At 46.0% G+C, this 21,071-nt stretch overlaps 5 protein-coding genes across 5 annotated transcripts; 4 read left to right on the forward strand and 1 right to left on the reverse strand.

The window, feature by feature from the left end:
* Window positions 1-4,051: 4,051 nt before the first annotated feature.
* Window positions 4,052-5,415, forward strand: GGS22DRAFT_200451 (NADP-dependent alcohol dehydrogenase C; the record flags this gene model as incomplete). The annotated part of the gene is made up of 4 exons (XM_047966442.1): window positions 4,052-4,122; window positions 4,257-4,381; window positions 4,431-5,079; window positions 5,145-5,415. 4 exons carry the CDS (start codon window positions 4,052-4,054, stop codon window positions 5,395-5,397), a joined length of 1,098 nt encoding a protein of 365 aa, XP_047818590.1. The 3' UTR covers window positions 5,398-5,415.
* Window positions 5,416-7,133: 1,718 nt separating this feature from the next.
* GGS22DRAFT_188967 (uncharacterized protein) lies at window positions 7,134-7,618 on the forward strand (the record flags this gene model as incomplete). The annotated part of the gene is made up of 2 exons (XM_047964785.1): window positions 7,134-7,280; window positions 7,334-7,618. The coding sequence occupies 2 exons, from the start codon at window positions 7,134-7,136 to the stop codon at window positions 7,616-7,618; spliced, it is 432 nt and encodes a 143-aa protein (XP_047818591.1).
* A 1,507-nt stretch (window positions 7,619-9,125) lies between these two features.
* Window positions 9,126-10,162, forward strand: GGS22DRAFT_188968 (uncharacterized protein; the record flags this gene model as incomplete). Its single annotated transcript, XM_047964786.1, has 3 exons — window positions 9,126-9,197; window positions 9,252-9,304; window positions 9,526-10,162. The coding sequence occupies 3 exons, from the start codon at window positions 9,126-9,128 to the stop codon at window positions 10,160-10,162; spliced, it is 762 nt and encodes a 253-aa protein (XP_047818592.1).
* Window positions 10,163-14,576: 4,414 nt separating this feature from the next.
* GGS22DRAFT_164292 (uncharacterized protein) lies at window positions 14,577-16,140 on the forward strand. Its single transcript, XM_047961508.1, has 3 exons — window positions 14,577-14,612; window positions 14,690-14,787; window positions 14,858-16,140. The coding sequence occupies exons 2-3, from the start codon at window positions 14,751-14,753 to the stop codon at window positions 15,889-15,891; spliced, it is 1,071 nt and encodes a 356-aa protein (XP_047818593.1). The 5' UTR covers window positions 14,577-14,612; window positions 14,690-14,750; the 3' UTR covers window positions 15,892-16,140.
* Window positions 16,141-17,568: 1,428 nt separating this feature from the next.
* Window positions 17,569-18,977, reverse strand: GGS22DRAFT_164293 (sure-like protein). Its single transcript, XM_047961509.1, has 2 exons — window positions 18,678-18,977; window positions 17,569-18,624 (listed from the first exon to the last, which is right to left on the reverse strand). Exons 1-2 carry the CDS (start codon window positions 18,853-18,855, stop codon window positions 17,903-17,905), a joined length of 900 nt encoding a protein of 299 aa, XP_047818594.1. The 5' UTR covers window positions 18,856-18,977; the 3' UTR covers window positions 17,569-17,902.
* Window positions 18,978-21,071: the final 2,094 nt, after the last annotated feature.

Consider the following 21,071-nt stretch of genomic DNA (forward strand, 5'->3'; position numbering starts at 1 on the left):
AGTGTGCAGTGTATTTTGGATTGGGAATGCGTTACGAGCTAGTGTCTTCCCAATTTCACTAATGTCAAAATTTGGGCGTTTGGGATGCGAAAATTTGGTGTCGTCTAAACGTGTATCTGTGACCCTCCCTACATGGCTGAACTCGGACCTGTCATTTGGCGGAATGACATCGGCGTCTAAGGCAGGCGTACTGGGATTCTGTTCGCCAGGAGGAAGTACCATAGACACTTGGACAAACCTATTAGGTCGGAGTATATCCAGGCTAGTGCTTCTTGAATACATTATGTGATCGCTACGGAGCTGTTTTTTGAGCGATCATTCGTGTGTGGGATTCATTCTAAAATTGCTGGTGAGACAGAGTGGCTGACCTAAAGACGGGCGGTTCTGGAAACACGATAGGCCTCGGATTGTTGTGAATTCAGATGGGCAGGGGGTTAAAACAAGACAATTACATCAACGGCGGTTATTGCAGATATTCTTTGGAGTTGAAGGAAATCTCCTCCGACTACTTTCTCGGTTTCTTTCACATCCGCTATTCATTTGCCTGGGGCAATTTCTACTGGGATTATCGTTAAAGGGTCTCGCCATAGTATCTTAAAAATTCTGACAGGTCACTTTTGACCCCTTCTTCGGCCTCCACCTCATCACAAACCCCCCGCGCACGCACACCAATTGATTATTATCAATATTGACAAAATAACGATAGACTATCTCCTCTCCCTAATCGTCTACTCGTGTTGGAAATGTCTTTACTCGATTTTTACAGATTTCCTCGGGATCACTTCAGAATGGGATATGCCCGTCCGGGCCGGACCCAAGATCCCGGTACACAAAACGGGAGGAACGGCTGCATGTAACCCTAACGACCACGATTAAGCATATTGAATCGTTAGATCTGGGAGCGTAGGGCTTGTCCTACCCCACCACGACGTCAGCGGCTGTCTCATTGGAGCATTCGAGGAGCGTAGGACTCTCCCCCCTCCCCCCCTTTTCCCCACGCATATAAGCAAAGTCACCCGATACGACGGGCAGGGACGGGCAGACTTTAGTTAACGCCCGGCTTTCATTATAACTAAGTGGCTTCGTTAGTGCTTATTATTACACAACATCTAGACCTATGAGGGATTTTAACATCCTCGTTATCATGCCTTATTATTACGTGGAAATATATAAAAAACGGCCGTGCTTTTTCGGTTAACTTATAACGTGTCGGTGAGGGACGCAACCTTGAAAGGTCACCCACCGGTGGCGATAAGACCAGGCCTATAGGAATCTCGGATGCCAGAACTATTCTTAGGTATGCGCGTTGTGTGATCGCGAGAGTAACTCTACAGTCAATTGTACACTTCGTGATGGGGATTGTTGTTGTTGCATAGACTTATCGATGGTCCCGGTGACCCTTTTCATCACCTTACCCCTCCATGGAGGGTCTCACCGATCTCACACCATTACTCCGGATCATGCAGGAGAATATCCGCATTGTCACCTCATCGGTCCTCTGCTTCCGACACCATGGTTCTAGATACGGAGGGCATATCGGAGGCAGATCTGAGCAGAGAAGTACACATTTGAGATCCTTGGCGTTTACAAGTCGGCCTACAATTCTGACCGCTCTCTTAGATGGCCTGGGATGATTCAGGGATCGTGTTTACACTCGTTTTACAGAGTCGCTCGTCGCTCTTCGACGACCTTCGAATTCACACGCTGTAGAATACTACCTCGGAAGCATCCCGGAGAATGTTATCGAGTTTTTAGGGCCGCAAGTGACCTCATTAGGGCTGATAGACATGCGTATGCTCCAGATATGCAGGTGAATGGTTGAGAGCTGCCTAGAACTGCCCGTTCACAGGCTCTGTTAGTGTTGTTGATTCAGCTAAGATGGGTCGAGCCAGGGTTGACTCAGTGAGATCATGACAATAACAGCTTTCATTCTGCGCTGCGTGATCTGTCTGCATTGCAGTGAACTAGGAGGTTTCTTCTAAGATCTGCGCCTCTGTTCAGGATACGCTCGTACATACGTTATTCACAGGCGTCTTCGGGGTCTAGCTCTTTCGTCATGAGTTGAAGTACGCTTTGACGACTACCTAATTGGCGAAAACTCGCCTTAGAGAAGGCACCCCCCTCCCCCGAGAATAATCGTACTCGGGGGGTGAACCGGAAATTGGCCCGCTCAGAGTATGTAACTGTAGACCTTGTGATATGCCATACTTTCGCTTTCGCCTCCTGCCAGGCAGTTGACACACATTATGAGGAGACTGTTCCCCTTTTGGAAAAACATACGTTATCATAGCTGTGTCACAACCCCATACTGATCCTAGAACGCTCATGTGTACTCCATCTTAGTACTATGGTCGTTGTAGCTGATACATGCAGTAGTACCATGTCTCAGGTAGTAGAGAATGTCGTACTTCTGTCTAGTCTGTCCGTAGGGCTGACGACGGCCTACTGGCGACCTACTAGCTTGCTTGAAGCAAGGGCACTTCTCGACCCTGTTCCTTGAATTTGGCCCCCCACTCTCAAATATTCTCCATTACGCAAGATAACTTCACCTTTACATATTACTGCTTTCAGAATAGAGAGATTGTTCCCTATCTAGGTATTTAGGTCAGTTAGCTTGATAAACTTATGTTTGTTATTTGGAGATACCTGAAGACATGGAAAATAGTTACCCCTATTAGCCCACTGTAGTAAATTCCTAATCTTTCCTTATCTTAGTGTCTAAAAGTGTATGATAACTTCGTATTCATACCATTGATGCCACAAGGGAATTAATTAGGTAATCAACGATTATGTCAGCTAATTGATCCCTTGATGTTGTGGTCTGGGCTTAACGCAATTACCTAATCTCAGGGTGCTAACCCAGCTTAGCTAAGCATGTGTATTACCTAAGCCCACGAATCCGCGGGAGCAAACTTTGAAACTTCAAGGTTCCTGCTTTTCTTTTCATAAAACATACTGTCCATGATGCAAAATACCTGCCACGAACTAATTGCGAAACATGTCACCAGCCGAAAAGATCGATGATATTGTTCCATACGATCGTAACTATTCCAGCTATACCGCAAGTTCCAGCTATACCGCAAGATTGACCAATGAAATGAGCCGAAAATAACCTAATAGGGAATTAATTTAATTACGTAACGCATTACTAATGAATGAGGTTATTCCCATAAATATGGAGAAATGTTACTTATCGCCGATATTCCATCAGTAATAATCCCTTACCGCCTAAGTGACATGATGCTTAGACTCATGATTAATGATCGGTCGGATATGATGGGAGTGTGGATTGTCGACGTAAAGTCACATTGTTCTAGAGTCTAAAGAACAGACTACTGCTGAGAGGGGAAATGTTCCCGAATTGTTGAGCTAGAAGATAAATTTTCAGTGGATACAGGGGCAAAGAAGTTTAATTCCACGTGTTCTAGCTTGGCCTGATCGCTTTTTTAGCGTTTCGCAATTCTCCTTTTATACGAATTCGTCAACCTCTCCCTTGACCGAGTCGTGTTTTAAAGGTTTTCATAAAAAAAAACTTCCATTGTTATGAATAGTGCTAAGTCCGAAACATGGTACATGACGTATAGCGCCGAAACTTGGATACTAGCTTCTAGATTTTCATGATATTCAGGCTCTAATTAAGCCAGATCTGCTAGCATCCCCTATCGAGATATGGACGCCGGTATATATAATGTGGAGAGATGGGCTAGATGGTGGAACAGTTTGGACTAAAGATTCGGCATGTAACCTCTCTCGGCATGCGCTTGTGGAGGAGAGGTTAGCTAATCGCGTGTCTGCTAGATGCGGTATTCTATCCGTCGCCATCATTTCCACTTAGCGTCCCAGGTCAACAAACCGAGACGGGTACCTAGATACCCGGCAACATCATTTTACTAATCATATCAGTAATGGCGTATGTAGGGGACTTGAAGAATCCGAGACCGATATTTATACCCGGATTGGAAGGGCCTCGTAGTCGGGTAGCTTGACATATTCTTGGAAATCTTGTTAATCACCTACCTTACAAGTTACCAATTCACCTCAAAACCTCAAAATGGCATCGCAGACGAGTCCCAAGTTCCAAGGATGGCTAGGAAAGAGCCCAGAAGCGGTAAATGGAAAGATGTAAGTATTACTCGCAACTTCGAGTCTTTTTGTGTGATATCAGCCCCTTTTCAAGCTTGATGAGTAATCAACCGAGGCACAGCTTCACCATTGAGGACAATAAGAAATCATCTCTAATATCTATCATTCAATAGGGAATGGGGCGAATACGAGCCTAAGAAATGGTCCGAAGACGATGTAGACATAGAAATCTCCCACTGCGGTATCTGTGGTTCCGATATCCACGTTATGAAATCGGGCTGGCTTCCAACGCCATACCGTACGCCCCCCCTTATTACTACACCTTACGTGTACTAATAATATTGTAGCCTGTGTTGTAGGACACGAGATTGTTGGAAAGGCTGTTCGTGTGGGCAAGAATGTCAAGCATGTTCAAGTCGGTGACCGTGTCGGAGTGGGTGCTCAAGCACGAACATGCCAACAGAGCACTTGCCCGGACTGCAGCAATGGCCTTGAGTCCTACTGCCATAACGAACTGACGAACACATACGGATCGATCTACCCCAACGGAGAAGGAAAGAGTTATGGTGGCTACGCCGACTATAATCGTACAAACGGCCACTTCGTCTTCCGCATTCCGGATGGACTGGATTCAGCTAGTGCTGCGCCTATGATGTGTGCTGGCATTACAGTCTATTCTCCTCTGAAAGAAAATGGATGTGGACCGGGAAAGACTGTGGGTGTTGTCGGCGTTGGTGGACTGGGACACTTCGCCATCCTGTTTGCCAAAGCATTGGGCGCCGATAGGGTTGTCGGCATCTCGAGAAAGGCCGACAAGAGAGAGGACGCGCTGAAGCTTGGCGCCGATGAATATGTTGCCACGGACGAAGACAAGGATTGGGTTGCCAAGCACTCTCGATCCCTGGACATCATCATCTGCACCGTATCCAGCGAGAAGATGCCGTTGAATGGCTACATGTCCCTACTAAGGACAAAGGGAACCTTAGTCCAAGTCGGGTAAGTTGGATTTCATTGTGCTTCCCTAATGGAGTATGAGTTCAACTTGAACTAACATGACATAGTGCTCCCGATGGAGGAATCCTACCTCCCGTTAGTGCTTTCGCCCTGATTCCAAGTGGCACTAGAATCGCGGGTAGCCACACTGGCGCCCCTTGGGAAATCAGAGAAATGTTGCAACTTGCAGCAGATAAAAATATTAAGGCTTGGGTTGTGGAACGACCTCTGAAGGAAGCCAACCAGGCTATCGTCGACTTCGAAGATGGGAAGGCGCGTTATAGATACGTGCTTGTAAACGAGAATTATGGAAAGCACTAGGAAATTCCGAGATACGATGCGACATGCATGGATTTCGCATGAAAGAAGATACTATTTCGGCCGGATGCCGTCATAAGCTGATGAAGGGCCTTCTTTTTGGCCATGGAATGTTTGGAAGTGTAGCCAGCGTACAAGAAATTATTAATGTTCAAATATACTAAGAGATAAGAAGACATTTCAGATCCTAGTTAGCAGATGGTCTCTCATGGTCCTCTGTAGTTCCGCCCAATTGAAAATAAGTCTACCTAGACTTGTTTTCATCATTTACGAAGGTCAACAGTACCAAACTCGTGTAATACTGTCGAGTATCTCTACATTTGCTTTTTAACCTAGGTACCATTCGACCCAAGTTATGGACCAGGGGTTGGATTACTAGCACTATACTCCATTTGGAGGTGATACTCCACCCCATGCTCACAATAAGCACATATCTTTCCTAAATCCCGGAGAGATCTCCGTAGTCTAGATTTCTCTGTTTATGGTCTTGGCTTTTTGACCAGTAGGGTCGGCTGTCATTCTTTGAAATGAATCACATTGTTTGGGGTCTGCCTCTGGGCTCCGGTGTCACATTGGCGAGGGAATTTCCTAAGAATGATGCTCTAAGAACACCAGGAACTTCGTATAAATGCTACTATGATGTCCCAAGAATTGAGGTATGGTAGTAGAAAGAATGTCTACAAGAATTCAAGGTTGACTACTGATAAACCAATATTACGTAATCAACATCTACGACTTGAGGAGCACAATTAAAGGGGCAAGTACTTTCTTTTATTTGTTGAATCCAACTACCTGGGTAGATCAATGGCACACAGGAAGGTGCATGATAGTCTCAATAGCTTGATATTGATCATTATCACTCCACAAAGAAGGGGTCACTGAATCTTACGTACCGGCGAGTCGTTCATTGTTATGGCATTATTTCTGATGTAACTGACGCTAACTTCATGAGAAGAAGCAGAACCTTGAACAGAGGTGAGATTATCGTTTATCCACATGACTTTTGTTTACTGAATGTGTTTAGATCTTATGGTTGCTATCGACTATCCCGTGTTATCCCCATTGTTGATAATACCCCCTGTGTCTGTACGGCAACAGCTGTATAGTTGCTACCACCAAGCAACAACCGACTTGCATTCTGCGAGAGCTACACAATAGTTGGTATGGCAACTGCATAAACTTGGGCTAGGAACTTACAGCATCCCCACCTGTGGATTCAAAGTCATTGTCATATTTTGAACCGGACATCTGATCATTCTTTCCCTTATTCTATAACACGACCAAGTCTCGATCCCGACTCCTCCATATTTACGCTTGCCATATGAACAGAGAAATTCTTGACTTCTACACATCATCAATCCCATACAAATCTCGAGATTATCTATTTTCATCTAAGGTAGCATAGTCTCATCTACTTCCTTCCACCACGAGTCTAGGATCAACATTCCCTTCGGTCTGTGACAAATAAACAACATATTTGCCTACCGGCTTCATAGATATCGACACTGCCCACCAGACCCTGATGTAAGTATCTTTCCAGTCACTTGTCATCCTCTTCATACCACCACCGCCATTTCATCGTCGCGAATTATATAGGTACATTCTCCTATACTACACTTCTCGATTTCACATTGCCACCCCCATCAAAAATATTCTTAGCGACTAATCATTCTATCCACCATAGCAATCGCATTCGCAACTGTTATCCGTTTCTAGGCAAAGACGCCAAATTCGCAAAGATGGCAGCCAAGATCGATAACATGAACACCAGTGCTGCGGAGCAGAAGTTCTTCACCACTCTGTTCAAATATCTTCCCAAGACTCTTGACATGGATTGGGACGATTTCGCCAAGGAGATGGGATTCAAGGACGTCACTATTGCCAAGGTCTGTCAAGTCCATTACTTCTACACGTATGGCCTATAGCTAATTATTTCAAGACCCGTTTTGGACAGATTCGTCGCAAGTACGCTGTTGGCAAACATGCGGGCGGCGCCACCCCATCTCCTCTGAAGGCCAATCCCCACAAGGTCAAGAAGCCCAAGGCTGCTCGAAAGGGTCGCGCCAAGAAGCAAGGCGCGGGCCTCGACTGGAGTGATGACGACGAGAAGAAGTCCATTTTCAAGGGCGCCCTGGATGGAGAGAAGAAGGTCATCAAGGGAGGCCGCGATGATGATCAGAATGGCTTCGTTAAGAAGGAGACTGTTTCTGGTGACGAGAAATAGTAGACCCTTTGATGGACTACAAAACGTGGGCGTTGGAGGATACTGACTGCTGACCCATCATCTGAGCCTTGGGACTTAGGGCTTTAACATATTTATGGATAGATTTCTCCTATCTGGGTTGGCATTTTCCTCGGGACAATCATTTTATTCCGTTCTGCGTTGATTTCCGAGACTAGGTAGTACTTATTACTATACACTGCCTTACCAACTGCTACTTCCTGACTGTGACACTATGATATTCTTGTTGTGATTGTAGGAGCTGATGAATTTAAGGGTAAGGTGCAAACGGACATTGAGAGTTGTACTCGCCCATTGGACAGGAAGACACTTGCCAGTTGGTTATTGCTATTCTCATAGACAGAGATTGTCTTCTTCAATATTTTCATTTTAAAAGGGGGTGACGTATGCCTCCCCTCCCCAGCTGCATTTACCCTTCTCATATCTTTGTCTAGGTAGACTCGTTTTCACATAGGTCTGGTAGATGACATCTAAGCATGCCTCTCCTAAGATCCTCGGCCTGGAAACCCGCAGAACAGTGACTTGATAGATAACATAGAGGCCATAGTAGCAACTACAGGGCCAAGACTCGGAACTACCCCGGTTCTCTCGTCGTAATTACGACTATCTCTCCTGTGGGCATCTTACCCTGGTCTAAGATGCTACCAGGCTCCTCTCCTATTGGCCACCAGTATATGCACGCCAATGATACCACTCACATAGGAGGAAGTTCTGTGATGTAAACAAAGGCTATCATAGAAGATGATGTTCTGGTCTTTAATATGTTATATTATCATTAATAAAAGATTATAATTTGTCCTCTCCTATCTTTGTAGTTACCCTTGAAAGTCGCGTCTAAGATTATTCACGACATTCAAAGGCAAGCTCATGACAGTTGGCTATAGTAGGGTAAAAGAATCATCATATTTTAGCTGCTACTCCCTGACATCAACTGTCCGTTCAATCCCTCTGTGTGTCCACATTTACGACATACTAGAAAGCAAAAAATAGTTACAAGCTACAAATCGTAAGCCATCTGCAAGGTCGAAGAACTGACCGAACCGACCCCCACTTCCACGACCCCGGTTACTTCCTGGCCAGACCCCTGGACTTCGATGTGCTTCAGGAAACAACCTGCCTTAGTTTCGTAGTCGATCACGATCGGGAGGCGGGTACCGTTGGACAAAACAGCAACTGCAGTTGCTCTCGCCCTACGAGGTGTCCGGGATAACACCCGACTTCGCTTCGATAGACCAGGCTGCCTTCTACATACCTGTAACACACTACCATTTAAACATCTTTCCTTCAGTCTACCTGTCCATCTTCAGAACTCCATCTTCAGAACTCCATCTTCAGAACTCCATCTTCAGAACTCCATCTTCAGAACTCCATCTTCAGAACTTCATCTCTCTTACATCAACTTATTCACTCCATTCTCCCATTTACCACATCCTTCTTCATTCTATCCAACTATCTCTACTCAATCGATCCATCATCTACCTCAATCAAGATGGCTCCCTTAGACACCGATTCCCAGTTCAAGTTCCTCATCGCCTGCATCAAGCACTCGACTGCTGGAAAGGTAAGACCTACGTTTAAAATCATGTCCTTCGCGATATTTTGCTAATATTATTAGGTCGACTTTAACGAGGTCGCCAAGGAACTTTCCATCATCACGAAGGGTGCCGCGTAAGTGTTTTTCTCCCATTCTATTCCCATATTATTTCCCACAAAACATATCCTATCTGTAAGAGCATATAATTCAAGAATCAGTCCGCTACACAAGCAAAGGTAGAACGTTGTCGAGTCGGGATCTTGATCGCCCTACATCGCCTCATATATGGAACCGCGACACAGCCACTACCCAACGTAAAAATATTCGTGACGCTAACTACATTTTTTTCTTTTAGAGCTAAGAGATATGAACGTCTCATGAAGGCCCATGGAATCAGCTCCCCCAGCAGTGTTAAGAAGGAATCCAAGGACTCCAAGGAGGGCGTGAAGACTCGCGCCACACCCAGCAAGAAGCGCAAGCTTGCCGCAGTTGACGAGGATGCCGGAGATGTCGATGAGCCCATCAAGAAGGAGATTAAAGGTGAAGTCAAGACCGAAGATCCAATCGCCGTGAAAGCGGAGCAGGAGAATAGCAGCAGCGCGAGTACCATTGCACCCGGTGTTACATCCGTCAACGGGATAGCACCTACGGGTCAAACAAATGCATCGCCTTCCACCAACGCACAAAATGACGAGGATGACGATGACGTCTTAGTCATTTGCGCGACGGAGAAGCGTGATGATAGTAGTGGCCTCGTCTACGGCGGTGGTCACCACCATTCGCATTCGCATTTGCACTCGCACTCGCACTCACATTCGCCTGCTCCGATGATTCCGGGGATCCATTCATTTGATTACCCTGCTAACACCGCTTTCCCTCAACAGTTTCCCACTCCAACGACTCCGGCGACGATGTCGCCTAATCCTCTCCCTTATGGATTCTCACCCAACACATGGATTTACCCACACCACGAGACACATAGCTATCATTAGCAAGCACATATCCTCTAGCTTTTCAGGGAATCATACGATAACCGCAATCTCTCTTATCTCGTGGTATGTAACCTCAAGACTCCTCTCGCGCCTTCGCATTAGCTAATTTTCTGTAAACAGGTGGTAAAAATAAGGGTACATATCAAGACCGGGAATACGCGCTGGGAGGATTTGCTGTTGCCTTCTACGATATTACGAAGGATTTCATGGGGAGGACATTTGCTGAACCACAATGGTTTTCGATTTGCTTGGCACGAACATAGGACGTGGATTTAGCTATAATTAGCTCTCATTAGGACAATCTATTGCTTTCTACTTTACCGTGATAATATCGCAGAGAAATGCCGATTCAAATAAAGTAGCTGTTGAAAATAGAGTAGAACATGGATCTAGTTGACTGCTTTCTAGATTTTTTTAATACCGATAGCATGGTATTCGTGACATGTCGTGCCTGCGATTTGCGACATCCGTTTCGGTGTCGCTTCTATGGGATTACTTGGTGATAATTTGAATCCCCATAATCCTTCCATAGAGGACACTACCTTCAGACTGGATTGATCTGTACTCAAGCTGGATTTGATTCAATCTGATAGTGGTTCTACATAGCGTACCTTGCGATCATGCCGTTCGGCCATCATTCAGGTGTCAGCGCTGGCATACTAGATTATCCGGTTTCTATATAATGTACCTACGAGTCGTATTCTAGGAATTACGAAGGTCGTTATCGTGGTGTTTAGGGCTGGCATAGAAGAATACGATCCCATTCTTAACCTCCTGATCGTATTATTTTTCCGCCTGTTTCCAAATCCCCATGGCTGCTGCCCTTAAATCATCTGTATGATTATCCTGGGAGCCCATTTTACGTGTAGAGGCCATTTACCTTATCAGCGATGGCTTTCTATTCCCTTATTCTCGTATAACATGCGTGTTTCTCGAGGGGTAGCCGAGTGATCCGTTCGGCCGTTCCGGTAAGAGGTGAGCACGGTCGTTGGAATAAAATCCAAGCACTAGGATTCTCCAGAATGACGTATGATCGCGATCAGCGGCGTGAAAATGATTTCTCTATTTTTCTATCAGAAAGCTGTGAAATATTTTCCACAATGCCCTCGACCCATTCATGCCGATTCTGATTTGGGGCTGGTGGACATCCGCTTTGCGACTACATACATTCTACGTGATATACAAGATGAAATGCTGCCTCTCTGATTCCACGAGATAATCGTCGCCAATTCTAATATGACCTCAGAAACCAGTGATTCATCGGGATGGGACGATCTTGATCTGATCGGCCGGACTTAAATCTACCTTATTCAAGAATACGATGTCTGAGTTAACGCCTGTCCATCTAGGTATTCTAATATATATTACCAATATCACAGCCTTTATTCCAAAATTAATAGCAACGACGATGATTAGCATCGTAGCACCGCGTCAACATTCTACTACTGGCTTTACCAGTCTTACCGTTTTGATTTTCAAATTCATTTTCCGTATCTCTTCTACGTAATTAACGGTTACATAGCTTTGGTGCAATTCTGAATAGCTTCAGGCCCTCTCCATCCAAATCCGTAGAAATCTCTCCGACCGCTTAGCTTAGTGCTTAGATACGGCATTTTCCCTGAATAATCCAACAAATGTCAATCTTGAAACATTTGCCGATGATATAAGCCGACATCCGATTTAGTGAGCGGATTTTCAAAAGCTCTACTGGGCACTGGGTGAAAACAAATACAGCGAAGGCAGTATGGCTAATGCAAAGACATTAACTTTTCATAAAGTGGACTGTGTTCTATTTAGCTGGTCACGGGAGAGAATTATTGGCATTCGATTGGTCATTGCATCAGAATCGCACTTTCATCTCATGTCGCGATGCTTTTACGGCCGTTAATTAACCGTTTACTGTACGGATACTGTCTTTTTTCCCTCAACACTTGCACATGCGACTACCCCGCCACCATACAGAGCTTAATCCAATGCGGGGCGGTAACGTAGTTTCTACCTAGTACGCACAGTTGCTACCGAATTCTAGATAAATTACATGTTTGTTTATGCACTAGGTAGCATTTATTCCAATTTAAGATGAATTACTCTGCGATTGACGAGCCATATCTTCCTAGATCTTCCCAGATGGTGGTGCCAAGAGATCGATCTAGAACGGGATGTGGGGTCCTGCAAGCCGTGTGGCGCTCAAATTAAGCGCAGTTAGGGTATGATCTGCAAACCTTGCGGACGGAATCCACGCTAATTCCGACGTCCATTCATTGAGCCGCATGTCTTTCAGTTACACATCCCCTTTTCACACAGTCGAGTACTTGCCTACGTGCTAGGTATCTTATAAACCCGATAAATGACCAGGCCGAGATCAGATGCGTCTCAACATGTGTAAATATCTGTTTATTTAGTGTTCCCTTGAGAATTATCCTACTAATTAACTGGAACTGTTACAGCAAGATTCTTCAATTGCTACTGGGTGGGCAAGCTAGAATTATCGGCGCTACAGTAAGCCATTCACGTGGAGGACAGTTACACGTCAATATATACGATTATAGCATCTGAAGATGGGCAAAAGCGGCCTACATGGGACGACACTTTAAACCAAAGCCAGGAAAAGAAGGCCGCCATAATTCATCCTCGCACGAGAAAAAAAAATCAAGTGTGGTTGAGCATTCAATTTTTAAGGCACCGTACTATTAGACAGTGTTGATTTCGATTCCATTCGAACCAGTGATTCTTCCCCGAGAACCCAGTGTATTCTAATCATCAAACTAATTACAATAAGAATGCGATGTAGATCAAGACGCGCCTGGATGGATGCCATTACACGTCAAATCCGATCATTATCTTCCAGCTCCAAGATCAGACTCTACATACCGTACTATCCCTAAGTAAAAAGCCATACTGGGCAGGACTCGTAAGGGTAGGCGGCATAAAATGAAATCAGGCAGTATCTACAGTACGCTACTAACAGATCAGACCTTTACCATTCTTTCTACTGGGTAGCAATCAAAATTTTCAGAAGCTTTAGGGGGCATACTGTACCTAATTAACTGAATTAACTGGGCGGTCTAAGTGCGTTTGTGGAATTGCTCGTCACCTACCGCCAAATATTCTGCCGCACCAAAATCTATATAAACCTTCGACTCTCCGCCTAATCCTCCCTTCCTTTCTCTCACAGCTACCCAAGCACTAAAGGTAACGATTACTTAGTGGTCCAGACTACTAAAAAGTCTTCCACTTACAAATACCAAACCCATCACCAGAACATCAACAATTCTGATTACCGACCACCTCACACACAAATCAACTTAACTATCACCAAATCCTCTATAAACGGCTTACCATCCCGTTGACCCCCTCCCGTAATCGATCTCCTTAACGCGCTATACGCGAGAGATCTGTGAAGTAAGTCCAATAAATTTCGTCACCTTCCCTACTAAATTTCTCACCGCATCCACCACACACTGGGCAGAATACCAACACCGCCCACCGCCCACAATCTTTTCTACATAACACTTTTCCTTTCCTCAGACCTCATTTATTTTTTTCTTTCCTCTCTCAACCTTCTTTTCTAAACTTCTCTTCCACCACAATCCCAAAATCTTCACAACCGCAACCACAACCACAACCGCCAACCAATTTCAAGTTCGTATACCAACCACAATTACCTCCACCACCTCCATACCTCCACCTCTCTCTCTTCCGTAAGTATCATACACCTATCCTGCATTTATTTTCAGATACGTTTCCTTGTTTTTTTCGACGCGACGCATTGGTAGTAGATATTTCATAATTCCCATTTACTTTTACTTCCACCTTCACCTCCACCTTCAACTTCATCTTCAACTTCACCTTCAACTTCACCTTCACCTGCACCTGTCGCTCGTCACCTGCCACTCCACCTACCACTCGTCACCTACCACTTCACTCACCACCCATCACCTACCAAATCACTACACTAAATCTTTTTCTCATCCACAATATAACATACTTCCCCAAACCATTTTAAAAATTTCCCATCACCATCAACCTTACAACAATTTTTCTCAACTTTTCCACTTTACATTTTCCACATTCCACACTACTACTTATCCACCACCACTATCCATCACTCTTCACCCATACTCTACTTTTATTTTCCACAACCATTCCACACTTCCTTTTTTTATTCGCCCTACTTTTATCCACTCACATCAAACATCATCCACCCCAATTAAATTTCTTAATTCCGCTATCACACCATCTCATAACTTCCGACTACTTTTTATATAAACCATCACTGTACTACCACCCCATTTTGATCCATCATTGCCAAGTATTATTCTTTCCTATTTTCATCAATTAACTTCAACCAGCATACACTAACATATTTATCTAGGACGAACGACGCCATGATGATGGCAATGAAGACACCCACCAAGGGTGCCCGTGTGGACCAGGCTTCGCAAGAAGCGTAAGTTTTCCCTTTTTTTTTCTAATCTAATATTCCTTCTATCATTTGTCAAGACATCAATTAACATTAATCATTAGGCACCCCGCTGTCGAGGGTCGAGTTTTTTTTCCTGCCGAGGCTCCCGATTCGGCAATCGGAATGTCCGATGGTGTGTTCCATGATTCCATGGAAGAGGGTAAGTAACATCCTAGCATTTGATAAACCCATTACTCGACGAAAAAAATGCTAACTTCTTTTCCCTTTAGCCATCGCCAGCCGCCTGACCAGCACTGCCACGCTGGTGATGGATGATGGTGTTCGCGTTGCTGTGACTGCCCAAGATATCGAGGTGATGGGCATTGAGCTTTCCGAGGCTCGCGAGCGAGGAATCTTCCCTCGCACCAAGACCCCTGGTTTCAACATCCAGGCAATCATCGACGACTACGGTCGTCTCAAGGAGTTGAACCAGGCTCGTGGAAGTTCCGCTCGTGAGGACTGGCACAAGATGCCAGAGGTGTCTAAGCTCAATGTGCGTATCGCTCAGGAGATTCGTGCCCGTGATAAGACCATGGCCGAAGTGACCGAGCAGGAACGCGTCAAGACGCTTGTGAACAACTTGATGAACGGTGTGGACACTGAGTCCCGAATCTACGGCATCGTCCAGCATGCAGTCATCCATGCGATCAAGAAGGACAGTAACGATGAGGCTGCGAACAAGGCTGGTCAGAACATGATCCAGATGCTCAAGGGCATTCGAGCTGCCATCAACCAGATGTCTGAGCATCACACTCACAATATCGACGGTGCTAACGTCGAAGCTGTTCTCGAGGACGTCTTTGGAATGATCGACCACGCTCTCAGTCAGAACTTGGGTGAACGCGTCGAGCAGATGGATGGCCAGATCAACCGTGTCGATGGTCAGATCATGCACTTGAACGCCATCGGCCAGCACGTCAACGCTATCGACGGCCACGTTCATTCTCTAGGCAACAATATCAACGCGATGGGTACCCTTCTCAACTCGACTAACGGCAATGTCGTTTCTCTTAACACCCAGCTTAGTCTTCTCCAGACTATTGTCAACATGTTGCCTCAGATGATCCAGCAGGCTCTTGACGAGATGCTCCCTCAGGTTCTTGAGTCAGCTCTTGGCCCTATTATCGCCATCATCCAGGCTCGCGCTGCCGCTCTCGGCAACCACAATGGTACTCTCGGCACTGGTCATGGTCATACCCACAAGAAGTCGATCAAGTCCTTCTTCAAGGGTATCTTCAAGGGTTTCCGCAAGTCTGGTCACTAGGCTTGCATTGGTTGAGGAGCATGGTAGTGTTGTCATTTTCCCGGCATAACCGTCACTACGAAGGCGCATAGGCGTCACTGTTCCTAACCGTGGGTGGTTCTTTGTTTTCTTTTTATTCGCCTAGGATAGGCAGGGCAAGGCATGGGTTGTTTATAAGGGGATGGAGTATAGGTGCTTGTTACTAGTCATCAAGACTGTAACCAAAAAGTGACTTACCTCTTCAGTAATGGAAACTGTCAGTTCCCCATATGATGAATGCTTTATATGATGTGACTTGTATAATGTATGTGACTGAACTGCCATAATGAAGGCTGATTCGCGTCTTCCATCAACCTCATGTAGTAGTAAGACCTAAGGTATGCCGTAGCATCATATTGCCACCGCCATTGTTTTTTTCTATGAAGTATCCATGCCCATGTGCTCGCTGTAGAGGCGCGTTTTCGCTAGTGATTCTATACCTGGTGTTGAAGCTATCGCGATATTCCATAGGTTGAACCGTTTTACGGATTTTCTGCAAGTCATCTATCTATGCCCATGATCTAGGCTTCTATCTTTCTATTCGGCTCCTACAGAGCAGCCGTTGATTCAGTCCGCTCGCGTTATCCGTAAAATCATTCTCCTCTAGCATTAATTCCCGACTCGAGCTACCTAGTAGAATATGGTCGGTGCGACCGCTTGGTATCTACACTTTTATGGTAGGTGTCTAATCTATGATAACTTTGCTACTCTTATCAAGGTCGCAGAACCATACGGTATGTAACAACACTTTGAGCAAAATATGCAGAATGCCAATCTTCTTCCTTCCCGAACGTACCCGTTACAGTACTGACTTCACATCCGGTAATAATTCCTACGAGGAGCCCAGTACCGACACAAGTCAATAGTAATATTCGAAATCCTGTTCTTATCAAGAATAATCGCCTAAGCCGACCTCAGAGCAAGCAAGAAACAAGATCCCTAAGCTTTCTCGCCTCCAGGATAAACTACAATCGGAAAGTCGCGTGCTATCATCTCCCCGCGTACGGGTCCTTATCACACGCGATACCACTATTCCTGGATGCGATCGAGGCCTTGGCTGGGATGGAAAGAATGGACGAGACGGGCCATTTTTCTAGATTGGTAGACATCTTGCCCAAGATCGCGTTTCGTGGCTAAAAGGGCAGGGGAATTCAGATCGAAGCATTACACATGGAATCGAGTAGCTATAGCGCTGGTACGTGACGCCTTTGGAGCGCAATGGAGATGTTTACAAGATAACTAGAGGATAATCGACACAAGGACGCAATTTGGTACTTATGACCATATCATTCCCATCTATTAGATCCTCTCCAATATGACCTCTGCTAACGAAGCTTCTTGCAGCCATATATCCCCTCCGAGAGACACATCCAGCCTATATATCTATGACCATACACACGAGCTTATAGACGAGTACATTCTAGATGTCTTTTCTCCTTGTTGATCATCTGAGGTCTACATTCAATACTAGTACCAAATACTGGCTATAGGTCCTCATTCAATCATCGAATCCTCCGCCGATCCCCCAGTACTTCTCCAAGATTATGCATACGAATCGTCGTACACCCATTAGAGCCAAAGACATGATCCCCCTTCCGAAAGAAAGAAATCCTATACCTCTAGAGATATACTGGCACCCCATAGTTCACGGTCGAAGGCTTTGGGCAAGATATGTGCAATTAATCGTATGCCTATGTGCTTCCAGGAACCGAACGATGATTACCTTCCCCCAGGCCGTACAGCGACGCGACCTGCAAGAACCCTCGCGTTCTAAACCATGTCCAGGCTATCAGATTTCGCATACACCGCGACATCGTTCGCAAATCAGGGTGCAAGTCTCCCAACAAGAACTTCACAGCTAAGTATCGCACCAGTGCTATCCAGCCTGATCATCATCGTACACAACTAACTATTACCCATCCTACAGAATTTTAGATCCTAAAATATACACTCGAAGTTCCTCCCCAACCCCCCCCTTCAAGCCTCCAAGGGCCTACGATTGAATACAAGTCAACAAGCTCCCCAGCTTCTTCAACACAACAGCCTGCTTATCCGCCGGCGCCGTCGTCTTATCATTCGAATCCCCCACACTAACCGAGATCTGGCAATTCCCCGCATCAATCACACTCGTCTCAGTAGGCAGTCTATTAGTCCCACAAGTCTCAACATCCTTGTCGGAGAAAATACCCGGGTTGATACGGCTAAGCACCCACTTGAACTTAGCAGGATCAGTGCAGGCACCCGAGACGCTAGGGAAATTGACGTTGAGGAAGGTGTTTTCAGGAAGATACGGAGTGCCGGACTTGATGACGGCCTGGGTGAGCTGGGTCGCGAGCTGTGCGTACACGGTGCTGCTGGCGGGAACGGGGCTCGCGTCCCAGGCGGTGCGGGTGTCGTCAGCGCCGGAGAAGGCGAGGGCGGGGATCCCGCGCTCTTTGCTGGCGAAGACGGCGACGCCGACGGTGCCGGAAAACGGGACTTGAAGCCATAAATTGCCGCCGACATTGGGACCCGAGACGACGAGTTCGGGGGCTGCGCCGTTCCACAGGGGAGGTGCGATGGTGTCGATGCCGTAGCGCGCGGAGGTTACCGGGAAGGAGTTCACCCAGTTCAGGCGCGTGTTGGTGGCGTTGGTGCCGATGGGGCCGCTGTTCGCGGGGCAGCTGTTGTACTCGCAAGCGCTGCTGCGCGGGGAAGGTTCAATGTCGGTTGAGCCTGTGGTTGTATTAGCTTGGGTGGCTATATGATAAGGTCGGGGATTGACTTACCAGAACCGGACTTATTCTCGGCCGGGGCGGAAAGAACGACGTCGTGACCAGCGGCGTTGAGCGCATCGTTCAACGTGCGGATGTAGTTCTCGGCCCAGCCGTCATCGTTCGATTGAAGGATGCGCAGACCCTGTGCTCCCAGAACGGGCAGTGCGGAGATAAGGAGTTGGGCACGCATTTTGGCGATGAGGCTCGACGATGATCACAGATCGATGAGACGACGGCTGGGGGAGCTACATCAGGTGGGCTGTCGATTCATTTAAATATCCTGCTTATTTGGGGTCTATCAGATCGAGTTGCATTGCGCATGGGACTACCGCTGGAATTACAGCGTGCCCCTGACGCCCCTGGGAGGCCGATTCAGGGGAAGGGCCAATGGGAATCCCTGCTTATAGTGCATATAACAGCGCTGTTGACCACTAAAAATTGCAGAGCTGGTCCCAGAAGGAAAGCCGAGCCTTCTAGCGCCGGGATCTTCGTTCGATCAGCCACAATTTACAGCCATCTAGTGAGGCACGTGGGGATCTACGGTACGCTGGAGATTTCCTGCAGGTGATGAGGCCACCCGCGAGGATCCCCCATCAGCAGCTCAATCCGCCCAGTAGGGCAGGTCAGCGCAGGCCAGAAGGAGCCAAGGCGTTCCCGTCGCCGTCACCGAATACACACATACATACCATTTCTACTAAAGATCCTACCAATATTATTCTGAGGCTCGTTTCATCCTTTATTAACAAGGAGTTCATGCGATAGCTAAACAACGTCAATTGAGCAAACACTACAAAAACCGGTTGTCTCACAACCCCAGATTCAGGATTAAAGTCGCCTTGGCACTGGGTCTTCGGCGCTGTGGCTAGTGGATGGACGCGCGACCGCTAGCTCACAAGCTAGGCCTGTGTATCACCTGCCAAATAGGGCAAGTAACACAGCAACGGCTACGACCGTTAGGGAGCAGCGACCGAGTTTCCCAAGACACCCAGACACCCAGAACGGAGTCAGAAAAGACTGTGCAAGTAGGTAACCTTTGCTCTGCTTATATTGGCAATTTATACCTATTGTACCTGTCATTATTGGTATAAAATGCCTGTTGTGTAAAAGAGGGGATAATTTTAATAACAGTGTAAATAGTAAGATTAGCACATGGGCAGCTTTTTCTGACTCCATTCTGACACGTGAAAGCCAATTGATTTATACAGCGACGGAACGTGCTGATCTTCTTAATATTGATTACGTGGAATATCAATTTTTCTAATGGAAGCTTGGAGTCATTGCTCTTGGAAGCTCCGTCTGGCGTTGCATTTGTTTGTAGGCTTCCCGCTCGAAGATTAGATCTTGTTTTTGAACTCACGAATTAGGTAAGCAGATCGCATCAAGTAAGGATGAAGAAATCCATCTTTATTCTCCGTTTTGTAAAGGGATAATGATCACCGAACTCTAGATCTTGGACCGATATAACTTTTTGTGTGACGGTATTACCCGCTCTGTCTTACGATATAAATATCCCTTCGATCGAATATGGCAGTCGTAGGCTTCTCTTTAGATTACCGTTTCAAGTTTTCGGTAAAAGAAACGCAGTTAGCCGTTAGCAGCACTTCCCGAGACATTGGAAACCCACCATTATTTTCATGATGTTCGCTCCCACATACTCGTTATAATATGCTACCAAGTATCAACTATTTAAGAAAACTTCCCAGCATAGACTCGAGTTCTGAGAAACATGTTGCAGCTGGAGGTAGGCTTAGTCCTTGATGCTGACTAAGTCTAAAGCCAGGATCGGGGCTGAAACATGATTACATAATGCAACAAAGGAAACAAAGCTATTATCGTCAAAAGTCTTTGAATGCCAGCAATCTTTATTAATAGTTCAGACTCTCTAACTCACAATGTCGTTATTATTAGGTTAATAGCGTTCGAGTTAAATTAAAGGTATCACGTGGTTGGTTTCTGCTAACAAACTCAATGGTTGCCCACTGGCGCCATGGTTTCCCCAGACATTCCACTCCTGTCTTCAGATAGATGGTAATCATCCACATTCCGCTCCGAAGCATTAAAAGGGTACTATGGTCAGAGGCCTTGAGTTGACGACCAAAATGGTTGAATCTATTAATGGATATCGTATTTTCGGTTCTGTCAGATTTGAAACTGCTCGCAGGCTGGAAGCTCAGGCAGAATGGGGCGAAATAGCCTCAATTACAGGGGTCCGTTTTGGAGTCGCCACTATAAAAAACAGACCTTACAGTGGATTGGCCAAATCTTTCAGCACAATTCGCGCAGCTTAGTAGGTACAGATTAGTGGCATATGACGCTACCAACCTCCTACCTCCGCAAAAATGCCGTAATCTGCCTGTAGAATTTGCCTTCCGGGACGGAACCAAGTGGGTCGGCTCCATTCGCGAC

This window comes from Annulohypoxylon maeteangense (genome assembly GCF_022496945.1).
Source record: "Annulohypoxylon maeteangense strain CBS 123835 unplaced genomic scaffold GGS22scaffold_9, whole genome shotgun sequence".
Classification (NCBI taxonomy): domain Eukaryota; kingdom Fungi; phylum Ascomycota; class Sordariomycetes; order Xylariales; family Hypoxylaceae; genus Annulohypoxylon; species Annulohypoxylon maeteangense.

What these genes read in the sequence shown, in the direction of transcription:
- GGS22DRAFT_164293 (XM_047961509.1), bottom strand. Translation starts at nt 18,855, where the DNA reads ATGCGTGCCCAACTCCTTATCTCCGCACTGCCCGTTCTGGGAGCACAG. An exon ending in CGAGAATAAGTCCGGTTCTG is followed by an intron (nt 18,625 to 18,677) that starts GTAAGTCAATCC and finishes ATACAACCACAG; the next exon opens with GCTCAACCGACATTGAACCT.
- GGS22DRAFT_164292 (XM_047961508.1), top strand. Translation starts at nt 14,751, where the DNA reads ATGTCCGATGGTGTGTTCCATGATTCCATGGAAGAGG. An exon ending in CCATGATTCCATGGAAGAGG is followed by an intron (nt 14,788 to 14,857) that starts GTAAGTAACATC and finishes TTTTCCCTTTAG; the next exon opens with CCATCGCCAGCCGCCTGACC.